The sequence below is a fragment of the Synchiropus splendidus genome, chromosome 4, assembly GCF_027744825.2.
Source record: "Synchiropus splendidus isolate RoL2022-P1 chromosome 4, RoL_Sspl_1.0, whole genome shotgun sequence".
In the NCBI taxonomy this organism is placed as follows: domain Eukaryota; kingdom Metazoa; phylum Chordata; class Actinopteri; order Syngnathiformes; family Callionymidae; genus Synchiropus; species Synchiropus splendidus.
Window position 1 is genome coordinate 1,206,418 of NC_071337.1, and position 15,165 is coordinate 1,221,582.

At 49.2% G+C, this 15,165-nt stretch overlaps 1 protein-coding gene across 1 annotated transcript in view; it reads left to right on the top strand.

Annotated features, from left to right (window-relative positions):
• The window catches only part of snd1 (staphylococcal nuclease and tudor domain containing 1), a 135,161-nt gene extending 120,595 nt beyond the window's left edge, over nucleotides 1-14,566 (top strand). The window contains exons 24-25 of the mRNA XM_053861858.1: nucleotides 13,246-13,290; nucleotides 13,924-14,566. Of these exons, the coding sequence (XP_053717833.1) occupies nucleotides 13,246-13,290; nucleotides 13,924-13,989 (111 nt within the window). The 3' untranslated portion in view covers nucleotides 13,990-14,566. The remainder of the gene's footprint in view (nucleotides 1-13,245; nucleotides 13,291-13,923) is intronic.
• The last annotated feature ends 599 nt before the right edge of the window (nucleotides 14,567-15,165 follow it).

A 15,165-nucleotide genomic window follows, 5' to 3' on the forward strand; every position in this document is an offset into this window, starting at 1 on the left:
CACTGAGCAACATAATACAGGCAGAGATTTGTTCTCTGAAACGGCAGATGATCCCAGTTTTAGTTGCACAATCATCACTTGGCTGGCAGTGGTGTGAAAAAGGCTGACTCCAACAATAACCACCCTCTCTGCCGCCATCTGTAGCCCACTTGATGTCTTCATGTTCGGCTTCGCGACGAAATTGGAACTTTGCTTTCCGAGCTGGCGTGTTGAGTGCTGGAGCCACAGCCTGCTCGCGCGCCTCTTGGATCCCCTGCCGGACTTTTATTAACCGGATTTCTGACTGCTGGTCACCGACCTGACGCTGGCACCGCTGCTTAACACAGATAACTTTGTCCCGCTGGCTCTAAGATGCTTAGCTCTTAAGCTGTTTATGTGGGAGAATGTCTGGGACGATCATCAGCGCCTCTTAATTTGAGGAAACTTTGGGATGTGTTATTTGGTCTGCGCCAGAGTCGGCCCCCGCTTCTCTTTAAAGAGAGGTTGGTGTTTAGTTGTCACCTGATGGCGGGCTCAGCTGACTCGTTCTTCGCACTCGAGAAGGGACACGTTTTGTTCGTTGCCTTCAGTGCTAGCAAGGTGGAAATGTGACAGAACAGCATCCATGCTTTTGCAAGTGGCTTAGTTTTGATGGTATTTTGGGCCTAAACCCTCCCACGAGCCCTTTAAAAACATCCCTAAATCATCCTTCATTCTCATGTTTCCTATGTTGTTGATAATTATTGCATTGTTCTTAGTGCACTAGAGGAATGCACTGTAGTTTTTCATCCCTAACACGTATTACGTTATTTCCGAAGTGTGTAGTAAAATGACCTTTGGGGTCACACGGTGCCGCAGGAGTAGCTCGCAGTTGCAAAAGGCTGGTGATATTTGCTCTTCAGACTGCAGTCCCACTGGTGTCACAAGTATCAAGCACGGTTGCAATAGTTTGGGATTTGTCTTTAGTTTTCATTCTTATTTATTCAGTGGGTTTCATTTACTTTCAGTTTTTGAAAAAAAAAAGGGTAGTTTTTATTAGTTTTCGTGTTTGTTTTAGTTCTTAGTTTTTTTCCCCCGTCAGTATTGGAGTATTGGAACAAGATTCAGTCAGTAATAAAAGCTCAACAATAGACACCATCTAACAAAAAAGGAGTTAAGTTTAGAAAGATGAGGCTTTTGCCCAGCGACCACCATCGCACTGGTCGGCTCCTGATGCTGCACCTGACTGATCGATCAGTAGATTTTCAATCCATGCTTCTTCATGAAATGAAGATGCAAACAAAGCTCAATTTTGCGATTATTTTAGTTTGTTTTGATTCGTTTTGTTTCAGTTAGTTATCGTTTTATGAAAAAAACGTTTTTTTTTTAATTTTTAGTTCAAGTGAACGACAATGATTTACTGTATTTAATTGTAGTTTTCATTTTTCCATTGGTTTTCATGAACTCCATTGGCCTTGGTACCAAGCCTGTTCATGGAACTTCAGGATCAGGGCTTTGATGTCCAGGTGGAACAACAACAACAATCTCCACTCTGCCCACTTAACCAGGGTTTTCCCCCAATTAAATATCAAAATACAAACATGTAAAACGTTGTTTTGATTCTTCTGAGTAGCCATCAATTAGAAAATGAAACTAATTGGTCCTGTGTACATGTGGAGAAACATCTGCTTCTTTAGAAAGCAAGCCAGAAAAAGCAATAAAATAAATGGGTGAAGAGGTCACTGTTTGTAAGAGAGCACTTTTTTTTGGCCTGTATGTGTGAAAACAGCCCAAAAGTAGAAGCAGCAAGCAGCCAGGCTTCTTTCAAGCCACGATGTGGACTGACCCATAAAACATGGCGTCCCTGAAATGACAAACAAACCACATGTTTCGCACAAATACCCATAACAAGTATTACACATGCTCAGTGCGCCGGCTCTTTTTAGCACGTTTAATTTCATCGTGTAAAGTTTAATCTGTGGTACATCTGCTGTGTCATGTGCTCTCTGCCTTCTGTGTGTCAGACTGGGATGATGCTGTGCTCTGTACTTCATGCAGAAGCTCCACTAAATAGAAATGGTTCTAATGAGACATCTGTGCTTGTGTCACTGGGGGGAATTCAAACTCTCTCTGGTCATTTGGGCTCCAAGTCTTTTCTGATTTACCAAATAATTCTGGTCCTTTTCATCACTCATTTTCAAACCCCTTCCATGTAGCGTCTCTTGTTCAGCTCTGTTTTCATGTGAAGAACCCTGTATGGCAGGGTTTCTGCCTCAACGTGAGGAGCTGAACACCAGAAATGTGTGGACTGTGGCGTGGCGTCCTGCCGCTCCTCACCGTCTCCAGCCCTCTACTCGTTGTCAAGAGCAGCCTGCTTGCATAATTCCCTCCTCCCATCACTCATCTCCTGTTTACTCACCCCTGACCTCTGTTATGCCTCCATTTCCTCACCTTCTCCATGTCCCTTTCACATCATCGGACTTGTCATAATTACTTTTTCTGACGCTCGCCGGCGAGCCCTCCCTCGTCTTTGCCTGTTTGTTAACCTTTGCCACCCATGTCACACAAACTCAGCGTGAGCGTTTCTGTTTCGGGCAGGCAGCTCATTTGGTGTGGGCCAATTTGCATTTTGTCTTTCAGTGCGATGGCATGTTGAACAATAATCCCTGGGTATTAGAGTGGAAAGGTGCTCAGATCAGACCCGGTGTTGGCCTTGTAATCAGATGGGATTTAAAATGCCGCGCTGAGTTTCAGCTCGCTCGGCTTGATCGTGATGTATTTCACCAAACGTATACTGCGAGAATGTCGAATGATGAAGAGCCAGAGTGGCCACCAGAGCCTCTGTCCGCCCCAAAACGCCCAGCCGTCTCCTGCTGCGGTACGTCTTCACGCCACCCAAACATGATCTCACCGACCCCACCCAGAACCATACTGGAGACTTTTCTCCTCACAGGTACTGTCTTATATATGAATACACTCCACACACATGAGCTCCCAGCATCAAAGAGTGGAGGTCTGCTGGGATCCTCTCCTCTTATTTAGAAACTTTCAAAGACGCTGGAGTGTATTCAGGCAAGTGTTTACACACACACACACACACGCAGCATCAAGGCTGCCAATAATTTCAGCTGGCTCTAACTCTACAGAAGGCACCAGGCATGAGTGAGGGAAAGTGGGTCAAATGTCACAACTGTCAGTCCGGTCAACTGCAGCGAATGGAGGTTTTATTGTGTGGATTCATTTGAGAAGTGCTTGAGTATGGCGCAGTCTATTGGCACACCAGTCGGCAGACGCAGTCTTCCGGTCGTGTGCTGTAGCGCAGTGATGCGGGCCAGTAGAGAGTCACGCCTGGGCCTCAGGTGAAACCCTTCAATAGATTTCATGTCGCCCTGAGCAAGTGTAGGATTTGTTCCTCTCCCGCATTCTCTCCGCTAGAGAAGATAAAACTCACATCTCTAAAAGTGTGTGTTTTGAAATGTCATTTGATCTTGTGCCGATAATGCATCTCTCCCTTCTATTGAGTCTCCACTTTCTTCATGAGGTGTGACCTTCAGATGTTTTAGTCAAGAACAGCCAACCCAGGATGGAGTCAAGACCCACACCCAAGCATCCAATGAAAGAATTCGGCTCGTAGCTGGCAGATTTTCAGAGCGCTACGTTTTGTCTCGGGACTTTCACTTTCAACGTGCAGCAGCTGTGGCTCCAACTGGTCTCCACAAAAACATCCTGAAATAAGAGTGTTGAAGCAGTCGATTGAGTAAATGTGGTCTTGAGTTGTCAACTACTGGATTAAGTCCCTTGTCAGTCAAAGGTGCCTGTGGTGATGGTGCACTTCTGTGAGCTGGTGGACCTTCTGAGCTCTGGGTTCACAGCACGGAGGTCTGTCAGCAGGCAGAGCCTGAGTGGCTCCTGGCTCTTCTCTACACACTCACTCGCATCAATTGTACCATCGAAAAGTTCATTAGTGTTACAAGCTAATATTCCCTGCTTTGCTAATTACAAGTTAATTATACAAACCCGGAACCCTGTTCCTCTCTCTCCATTTTAATTATTATCAATCAGCAGCAACACAGTGCTGCATCGACCCTGGTTCTGATGGTTCCCTCTGGACAGGTGGAGCCACAGGACCAGGTGAAGATGCTGGAAGACCCTTTATGAAAGTTTGTGCTCAGCTGGCCGTCTGTCGGCAGCAGAAGAGCAGAACCCGAGGGAAAAGCTCCACAAAGAGGCTTCTCTGTGAGCGAGGACGACTCTCCGAATCTCTTTAATTACCAGCGGGCCTCTCAGGACATGTGCTTCAGCGATCGGTTCCCACTTTTGTTCCTGTAATCACAACCAAGGCCTCACTTTTTGTGTCAATATTGGAAACGTGTCACGGGCTCGGCTCATTGGGAATGGGAATTAGGGAGCTGGGAATGGTTACTCTTGCCGGAACAATTGGGTTTTGTGGACTCCAAAAAGGTTTATTCATGTAAAAGATGGGTTTGTATGAGCTACAGTGAAACGTCTCACTGTGCTCCCTAAATCTAGACTAAACGCTGCCCATCTCCTGACTAGCATCTGTCGAGCCACGCTGCTGTTAACATTGTTCATGTTCATTCACAGTTCATGCCGACAAGATACTGAGCCACGTCACCTCAAACATATATAGCGCACTGACTGAGGTCTTTTCCTCCTTGACAAGTTTAATTACAGTGCTACCTCGACTATGACTTGGTCACAGCCAAACTGCACAGAAGCGCACATTCAGAGCTGGACACGCACCGGGCACCTCTTCCCTTCTGGAGAGACGTCACTCTCTCGGCAACCCCTCCCACATGCAGCGGCCACACACATAGAGGAACAGCCACCTGCAGCAGACGCTCTACAGTCACTCCTACAAAAGACTATTTTAAGGCTCGCAACGCATCATTTCCATTCATTGTCATGGGAAAAATCGATTCAGATTTCGAACAAATTGCTTCTCGAACGGCGCCTGGAACGGATTGTGGTCGAGAACCGAGGCACCACTGTATTTGTTTCATGAGTCCGTCTCCATGCTGGAGCCTGTTTTCCAAAGCAGTTTACAAGTGATCTTATGAAGCCTTTCTACGGCACAGACAGCACCACTGCACCTGCTGCAGCTCAAGCATGAACATCTGTTTGCCTTCTTAGATTAAGTGGGTGCAGCTTAGGTTCAGTTGCTCTCTATAGCTTGGAATTTACGCTAATAAATGACGACGATTAAGGCAGGAAAAAGCCTCCCTGTGTGGAATGTGTTTGGGTTAAAGGTTTTCTGTGTCCGGAGAGAGGCTGCAAGCCCCCTGTGGTCCCTGCCACTGTGGATCATGTCCTCAGTCCCTTCAACCCCCCACCTGAAATCTCTGCACCGTCTCATCTATAAATGGCTTTTAGCTGTATCCGCTGCACCAATTGACTGGCTTTCAGGTCGCTGCCCTCCCTGTTCGACTCCAACGCCTGTCACAGTCCATCAAGACCCCCCTCCCTCGACCCCCCAAACCACCACAGGGCACATGCCAACACACACACACACACACACTGGCTCTGAACTCTGTAGGCGTATGACAGCATGACCGTTTGCCACCATTGGTTCAATACCTCATTTACAGGCCGGGTTACAGATTTAGGCTTTTAACAGACATTTTCTGCTTTTCAGTGATTGGCCTCGACACACGCCCACGCAGCGGAAGTTCTGGGTCTTTTTTTCCCGCCTGGGTTGACATGGTTCTGTTCCCAAAACCCTCCGGTGTCTTCTGCAGATCCGTCCGCACCTTTGATCTTTTCCTGAAGCTCCCCGAGGTGTGTGGAGGTTGGCTGGCGGCGCCACATTAGCCAGACCTATTGCGTCCCAGCTCTGTGATCTAATGACTGTCAGAGAATGGAAGTCAGTGCAAGCAAACTTGTGAGGAGTCATTTGGCGCTGTGAGACCCGTGAGGGCAGTGGAGCGGCTCTGTATGTACAGTCACTTCTCCTACTGCTGCTGGACATGAGTGTGTTCTCCTCTGCTATGCCAACATGCTGCTGGGCTTGTCATTGCACGGGTTCCAGGGGAGTCTGATGCAGAGTGACAGGCTTTCTGCGGGAATCGCTAAGCAACAGGGAGTAATCCCAGTTTACCTTCGATGGAGACGCAACTGCAGCACATTCAAGAGATGGAAGATGTATTTGGTCAGCTTCTGTCCTGTTTGTTTAGTGGTGCCTTCCTCTAGTCTGTGCAACTATGACTCCCTCACAAAGATATGGGATGAAGCTGTGTTTGGTTTCCACCTGTGTTTGTTTGCTGAGCCGTTTCTCCTCTGGATTTTCCCTGTTATTTCTCTGCTGCAGAGTTGGCTGGGTGTTGGTTTTCACCACGTTCTGTGGACGGCCCGTCTAGTAGAGGTCTACATCTGGCTCTGTACACGTCAGTGCAGAGCAGCAATTAATGACCATCATCTCCTTCATCAGTCAGGTGTCGTGGGTCCAACCCTAATATCCAATGTACAGAGAGCTACAGCATAAACCTATTGGTCCAGTGGAGTTTGTCAAATGGCCTGAAGAGTGATCTCCAGTGCTATCGGATCAAACCTGGTCACATGTGGACTGGGAAAGAAGCTGAGCAGTCTGAGCTGACTCTACACATGTTCATGACCTCAGCAGGACTCCTGAAGCCACACAGGCTCATGGGATGGATGAAACACCTCCATCACTGCACTGACAGACCTGATGGAGCCACCTCTTCCCTGCGGCTCTCCATGTTCCTGAGAGAGGAGCAAGTGTGTTGGTGACTGTGAGGCTCATGGCTTCCTCTCTCCTGGAGATGAAGGTGCTTCTTCCAGCTGCAGCAGCTTCCACCCAGCTCTCTCTTCACAGCTGTGACAGGAAACATCTCCATCAAGGAGCTTCTTCAACCTCTGAACGTTGATGTCAGAATCTGTCCATTATCTTCCTCTGGAGCTGCTGTCGCTCAGGTGAAGACCTGATTCTACTGAAGCACCAGCTAACTCCTCTTGGAGGAATGAGGACCATCATGGGAACTGAGGAGCGGAGAACATCTCCACAGAGGCTCCTCACTTGAGTGTCTCAGTCAGGAGTCAGAGTGATGTGTCCAGCTCTCCAGCTTTGGCTTGACTCTTTGGCTTCATTAACTAGGTTTGCTGAAGTTGCTCCAAATAATGACTGATCATTTTGTGCTCATCTCCGTCTTTGTGTAGCACACCGTTGACGATTTTGTCAACGTTAAATACACAAAGATTTGAAGTTTGAGACGACTGACTGACATTCCAGCCCTTCCAGAAGCGGTGAGGCTCGTCTGAAGCAGTAGTTAGCAATGTGTTCCGCAACACCAGCAAATCTTTGGTGAGTGGTTGGAGCTCCTTCACCCAGACGTAGCTCCTACATGAACACCTCAAACGTGGTGTGTCTCTGGAGAAGTAGGGCAGTGGTAATCAGGATGAATTCACACACGCACCTCTTCATCACGCATCACGGTTCTGGCTGGCTGCTGACTTCCCCGTGTGTGGTGCGCGCCTGTAACAAATCTCTGCTCGGCACAGTTGCTCATTAGAAGAGACCGTCCTTAAAACTTGGCATCCTAACTGTGAGCCGTGCAGTATTCATGCGCTGCCATGTAGCATCTCTTTAGACCAAAACCTACATCGGCGCCCCAGTAGCTCCTTAAGTTGAAAGTAACACACAAGCCATTATGCTCCTGCAAATGATCCGACAACAACCTGTCGTGTGTAGAGTCGTCTGCTTTCAGTGCAGTGGGAATGAGGCAGCAGTGAGATGATGTGTGAGGAGGGCTGAGAGCGGGCCCGTCGGAGTGAAGGCGTTTCACTCGTTTCTATTAATGAGAGGAGCTGGACGGAGGCAGCGGGCGGCTCTTATCGCTGCACTTGACTGGCTTTTGTGTTTACTGACACTCGAACGTCTGCAGCGCCTGAGCAGCGAGCGCGGAACCAGATCTGGAACTTTGACTCGCTGTTCTCTGGTTTGCTGTGAAATCAGAAGACGTGTCAGCTCACCTACGCACCAGATCATGCACAACCTGTCAGACAGCTGCTGCGCTAGCGTTCACAGAGATCCATCACTTTCACGTCGTGCTTCCCAAAAAGCGCCACCTGGGCTCAGCATACTGGTCAGTGTCAGGAAACACACACACACACACACACTGGCTTCTCTGCCGAGCGGTGGACAGATTCACAGGCAGGCAGACGCGATGATCGGAGCCAAAACACCAGATCCACACCACCTGTCGTTCATCTTACAAAACACAGCACATGTCCACATTCATCTTCCATTAAGTGAGCAGATTTCACCCTAAAAACACGCTTCTTTTTTTTGTATTTTGACACGTCTCGTGAAATATCAGCCATCTGAAAGTACAGTTTGGAAGAAAGTTTGGAAACGCAAGCCTAACTTTGTCACTTCTCCCTGACTGATGCTGTTGTGGGGAGTAAAAACCTAACTTAATAATGGAAGGCAAAACTTGTTTGAGCCACATGGTCATGTTTCATGGTGGTGGCCTTGACGATTGTCCGCATGAGTCTGAAGTTGGATGGCTGGAGCTGAACAATCAGGCCGTACTTGTGTAAATCGAACATGAAACTGTGGTCACCTCGGTTTGGTCTTTAAATCCACGAACAGAAATGATTTTTCTCGATGGGATTGGCGTGGATTCTTCTTGAGCGTCCCAGCAGGAGGCTCAGCTCGCGGCGTATTCCCTCAGAACTCTGCTGCTGCCAGTGTCCGTGGCCCAGTATTGGCCAAACGCGGCATCTGCCCGACATATGGCCGCTCGGTGGGGCCATCCAGACGGGCATGCCATCATTGGCTGCCTTCTGCTTTCTTACCCTCTTCAAGTCGCTGCTGGTCCTCTTCCTCTGATTCATCCCGGTCTTTCTCCGAGACGGTCTGTGGTGTCCACATGTCGATGTGGGGAGGGCGCACAAACCCCGACTCCCCGCGATTGTTCAGGCAGAAATAGGCGCGTTTGGTGCTGTGTGTTGGTTCACTGCTGCAGTAGTCTGGAGCCATGGACAAGAAAACGTTTTTACCATGCGATGTTTTCTCCACAGTTTGCATTTTAAAGTACGGCCTCTGGGTCTCTGAAGAGCTTTGTGTTTTTCCTCCTTCACATTAAAAGCAATGCTTGAGCAGTTTATGAATCCGTAGTCTCTACGGTTTTTGCACCAACCTTTCCAACCTGTTTGGTGGCGAGTTGTTGTTCTGCGAGCGGCCAAACTGAAGCGCGTGTCCAATCCTCTCTTGGTGACTCTACCCCTGAACATATCAACTGAAGTCTCAGAGAGAAAGTCGCCTCCATGTGTGGAAGTGGTGGTTTCATCTGGCTGCTCGCTGACCTTCATGGTCTCCTCTTGGCAGCCGGCGTCTCTTCCTGACAAGGATTATTTGGCTCGTTATATCATCTTCTCTTCTTTACCATGCCATTCAGTCCTCACTGGGCTCAGGCGAATGTGACACACAGCTTTTCCTCTCCCACTTCAAGTCGACCCCTAATGAGTTTTTGTGCCTGTTTGTGTCTTAACTGAGTCGTTCTGCAGCGCTGATGGAAGAGCAAGGAAAGACAGATCTGCTATCGAGTCCATGGCGCTGGAAAACAATTGGCTTGCTGTGTGGAGCTGAGGACTGGCTGAATGGCGTGTTGCACTCAGCTGCAGAAGTGAGCGGGGAAAGTTTCCTGTTTGACAGTGAGACTCGCCGCCTCACCACACGCTGAGACTCGCCGCCTCGCGCCGAACTCAAGCGCCTTATCTGTCCATATTGTTGTGTTCGTTTCATGTCAAGCTTCAAAATTATCACTATCATTTGCTGAGCTCAGCGCGATTTCTATCGGCCACGTTTTCGACTCTCTGCCTCTTAATCTTGTGATCATTTACAGCTCTAATCATTTCTCGCCTCAAGAAGCTAAAGCTTTATTGCTGTGGGCTTTCTTCATCAAGTAAAGCAACGCCAAAAATCAAATTTAATGTGGGGTGCTCAGCGTCATGATGGAGCCTCAGGCTCAGATGTAGAGAATGGAAGGCCCCGACTGCTCGCCTCCTTCCTTGGACGTGCTGTAGAAGTCTGACCTCTGTTTCTGGCTGAGAAGAGTTGGATCACACCTGGAGTCACTTCTGAAGCCCAGGAGGGGCGTAGAGACTGGAGAAGTCCAGTGTGGAGACTGCAGCTAGAGGGAAGAGGAACCTGACAGGGCAGTTGTGGTCGCTTCCAGGACGTATGTCAGAAGATACTGAGGTTGCGTGGCTAGATCAGAAATGAGTCTGTCAGAGGACCACGGTGTGGAGACCGTGAGGGAGGCCGGATGCTTGTGGAGAGGAGTGTTGGAGACGACGACGACGAAGAAGAGGAGTGGAACCAGTGATGACCAGGACTGTGAAGGAGGACCTGATGGTGTTACATCACAGAGAAGAAAGACTGAGGTGTAAAAGAAGCATGCGCATCCATTTCTGAGTCATTTAGTTTTAAAAATGACAAGCCTGGCGCCGACTCCCCAAACTCTGTTTTGCAGATTCCTTTTGCCCACAGTTCTGTTGACGCCACAAAGCATGGTGTCACTGATGCACTGTGTTGCCACCTCCTTTTTTTAATGGCAAACAAGCGAGGTGGCCGTTTTGTCAACTTCAACTTGCTGTACATTGACAGATACAAACATTTGAAGTGGTATTTTGGTGTGCAGCTACTTGCATGTGGTGTCTGACTGCTGGAGGGTTAGAGAGCACAGTTGGGCCACGTCGAGCTGCTACCTCACTCTGGTGGAAACACTACAGTGAGTGACAGGTCAGGGGTCACATCAACAGATTTTGGGTCTCGTGGCGTGACCTTAGCGATCCTCTGTCTAAAGTAGATGTCTAAAGGTGACCCCGGCCTCCCAGTCCCGTGTCCGGGGCTTGCTCGCCCACATGGCCACCACGGCTCTTCGGTCCTGACTTGGCAGGAGCAACACACACACGTCCAGCTGCACGTCTCCCTGTGTTATTAAATCAGCCTGTGCTACTAGCTGAGCAATTACACTCCGCGCCCCACACAACATCTGCCGCTCTTGTTCCTGCCTGCGCGCGCGCGCGCCCGAGCGTGGACCCGAGCTCATCTGCTACTATAATAAGCCGACAAACACGGTGCACAATTGAATCTATTACTGGAGCAGAGTGAATGCTTTGCTGGCTGCGTCTTTGAAGTGGTTTTCTTCCTCATAAGGAGCTTTATTGTCGGAGATAAGCGCTAATTATCTGCCTCTGTTGCCAATCGCAACGCTCCCAATGACTTTCAAATGTTGTTGTTGCCCCCACTTGATAAGTCCTCCCGGGCCCCGACTCCACCGTCACCGGTCACAAGTCTGTGCTGAGGTTTCCAGGTGGCCAGAACACTTGATGCCTTCAACTCCCCCAGCTCTCTCTGCGTCCAGCCTCTTCTTCAGGTTGTGAAGACGAGGATGTTGAAGGTCAAAAGTGATCAGGTGGACCAGACTCGGTACATCGAGACCGTTTTACGCCTAGGAACGAGTCAATAGAAGAGCTGATCGCTGCTGAGAGGCGCAGCTGACGCCTGCACGAATGAAAGTATGAACCGGTTTTGCAGCGCAGAGATGGTGTTTTTAGTTTAGAGTCCAGACGATTCAAGGCCCAGCTCCTGTTCTGAACCAGAGCTAAAGATGTTTGGAGCCAAAACTCCCTGAAACAGAGAGACGGTTTCAAAAGAGGATGATGTCTTGTGCTGGCATGTTCGGATGGCAGCAGTCACTAACATCACTCTTCAGTGAGTGTATTAGCGCCTTATCGAACAATATCACGTGGCTGCAAGTCAATAAAGAAAGAGCCTTTTGAATGTGGAGGTGTGTTTTGAAGGTCCTCGGGCCGACACCTCCACAGCTTCATCTGAGCCTCCTGACTGGCTCCAAGTGGCTGAGCAGTTCCACATCTGCTCTGGGACCAGTGGAGGACAGCTTTGAAAGTGGTCACCAGCATCTGAGAGGTGCTTCTGAAGAAGACTCGCACTGGGGTGACGCACAGGTCTGGACCAGTGATGACTCCGACAGATCAGGGAACTTCAAATTGAGTGTCAAGTTAAATAAAACGACACAGTTTTTCTGTTTTTAAAATGAAAAATGTTCATAGAAAACTAGCTAAACTAGATAGTAGTTTGTCGACGAGTCGGCACATGACCTGCACAGGTCGACCAACTTGGCTGACTATTGTGTTGTAAATGGAATATACATTCATATAAAGTCAAAAGAAGTTTGCACATTGTTGTAGTCACTCGTAGTGCTTCACGGCACTAAGGAACTCCAGTTGGCTTTCCCAGTTGGACAGCAGGTGGCACTTGTGTTGGGAACTTGCTCGCACTACACACTCAGTGTCGGAGTGAAGAAGCTCTCGACACTGAGTGACTCAGGTGGTGATCCAGAACACACTGTCCCTCGTCCCATTGTTTCCTGAAGATGCCATCGAGTCAGTTTTGGAGTTGGACTCTTAAGAACTAGGGCTGGGATTCGATTGAAGAAAATAATCGAATGAATTAGAGAATTTGTGATGAATTAATCTCCGTTTAATGGCATCAGAATATTTGCCAGAAGAGGCCACATTTTTCCATGTGAATGAACGTGGTATATTAGTGAAACTAGTGATGGAGCCACACATACAGTTAAACAACACAATATTCTTTATTTTGCATCAGTTTGACAACAGCACAATGAAACACCATGGTGACGATGTTCAAGTTTTTATATCACCTGATTTCAACTGAAGCTCTTTTAATGTCTTGAAAATACTTCAGTACTACTACTATCTAAATACTACTATCAGAATTTGACTTTTATCAGAATTCCAAGTCCATCCAGAGTGGTGGAAACCCTGGTCATTGTGTAGTGAAAAACCTCCCTGAACCAAAGCAAACAGATGCTTTTCTTTGCTTTGGTTCAGGGAGGATTCCTCCATGTTTGTTGTTGTTGTTCTCATCCTAGCTGCATCAGTGGGATCAGAGGAGCAGGAGCTCCTGCACTGACAAAGGCTCCCTGCTGTCTGGAGAGCACACTGTTGGTGCAGCTGGGCTGAGAGCTAGGTCCGAGAGCTGGGCCATGTTTCTCCAGCTCTGGTGACAGTGTGTGTGCTTGCATCAGAAAGGACCGGTTTAAGTCGCTGAATCATCAGCGGATGCTGCTGCTGCCTGTCGGAGTCCCTCGCGCACAGAAGTGTTGAAATATCAGCAGTGGAAAAGTCGGGTTGCAAAGTTCTGTTTTGTCCTGTCAATCCGCCGTGTGATCCTAATACTGGTGTTTTGTGCTTTAGGTGACGGAGTACCTGAACAGTCAAGAGTCGGCCAAGAGTTCCAGGGTAAGTCTGCCGCCGCCTTCTGTTCCTGCTGCTGACAGTCGGTTCGCAGACGTGGAGCTGTGTCTGCAGTCAACATGCTGTCATACTGTAAAGACGCTGCAGTCAGAGGGACGGGCCGGCCACACACTGACTGCATGTCTGCGTGCGGCGCGTGAACCTGTGCGTCAGAGCTCACGCCGGCACATGACTTGGTCTCATCTCCCAGAATGCAGTTTGAGAGTGATCAGTTGTTTGGCATTTCCGCGCCTCACTCTGCGCCTCCTACATGACTTTGGTGGAGCATTTTAGGTCTAAATTTAGCGCCGTGAAAGACACAGCTGGCAGTGACCAGTCTGCTGCGGCTCCTTCCGTTACCCCGACAACAGGCTCCTCGGTGTCGGAAGGCGGCGTGAGCGAGACACGCCCCTCACAGTTGCTTCTGTCATTCATGTCTAATAGCGGGTGATAGTGAGCGCGGTTGCTAATGAGCATGACGGTACAGAGATGAGGGGCGCGAATGGGCCGCCGCTCCTACGTGTGGACGCCACCTGCTGGGCTGGTGCTGTGGCGTGAGCCCCGCCCTCCTACCCCCCTCCCCCGCAGGTCATGTGCACCCGCCGTAACCACTGCCCTTCTGTCTTGTCTCCTCACCAGCTCAACATCTGGCGCTACGGGGACTTCCGCGCCGACGACGCCGACGAGTTTGGTTACAGGCGTTAAAGGAAGGAAAAGAACAAAACGAAAAGCATCCAATCAACACCATTCCAAAGACACGGGTGACTCACTGGACAGAAAACCCACTACAAGCATCCCACGTTTTTACCCTCCACTTTGACTTCCTGCGGCTCAACCGGCTCCCGTTGACCGCGCGAGCAAACCTGAGGGGGTGGCGCCCAAACGCACCCCTGACCCACGACTGTCTCATTCTTAACTCGGTCTCAGCCAATCACGCGCTCTCACCTCCGACATCTGCCTCCTCTGACCCGCGCCGGTGTCCCGGTCTTTTAAAAGCCTCCACGTAACGGTCATGAAATCTTTCAAGGTGGACTTTCATCGGCGGAGCGAGTGGGCGGAGCCACGCCCACCACCAACCATGAGTTCCTTTCCGTCTGGGACGTGCGACTCTGTCACCTGTGCTGCTCCGTCTGCAGCGCCGCTCCCTTCCTCCGTGAACGCTTCTCTTCCTTCTGTCTTGGTCGCAGAAACAGTGTTTCCAATTTGCTTCCTTCATCTCGGACCTTTGCGTTATGTTGAAAATCTGCTGAATAAAAATGAGCAAATGACTCAAGTCTCGGCTTTCCTGTCATTCACACCGCGACAAGTGACTTGGAGCAGTGTCCGTGCGCTCCGAACTTTGTCTGCTGTTTGGCCCTTTTTTTTTTTTTAGGAACCATTTGGTTCACGGAATCACAGGCGTTGGTCCCCACAAGGCAGTATCAACAAGCACACACACACACTTCCAACATTCTTGTTCCAACTGTCTCCTTTCCTCAAACCACTGGGCCTCCGGAACTTTGTCTCCAAACCCCTCCACATGCCGGTCTGGTCGAGTCATCTCTCATCACCTCACTGTGACTCGTCTGACTCTGACTCCTCTGACATCTGTCTTGTCTGACTCTGACTCCTCTGTCTCATCTGACTCTGACTCATCTGACTCTGTCTCATCTGACTCCTCTGTCTCGTCTGACTCTGACTCCTCTGTCTCATCTGACTCCTCTGTCTCGTCTGACTCTGACTCCTCTGTCTCGTCTGACTCTGACTCATCTGACTCTGTCTCTTGAACCAAGCCGATTAACGGCGGCTGAAGTGGAAATGAGATCTGGCCTGAGAGAGGAACCTGCAGCACAGTATCAGTTGTTGAGGCCCAAAACTGATGATGAGCATCTAAATATTTCA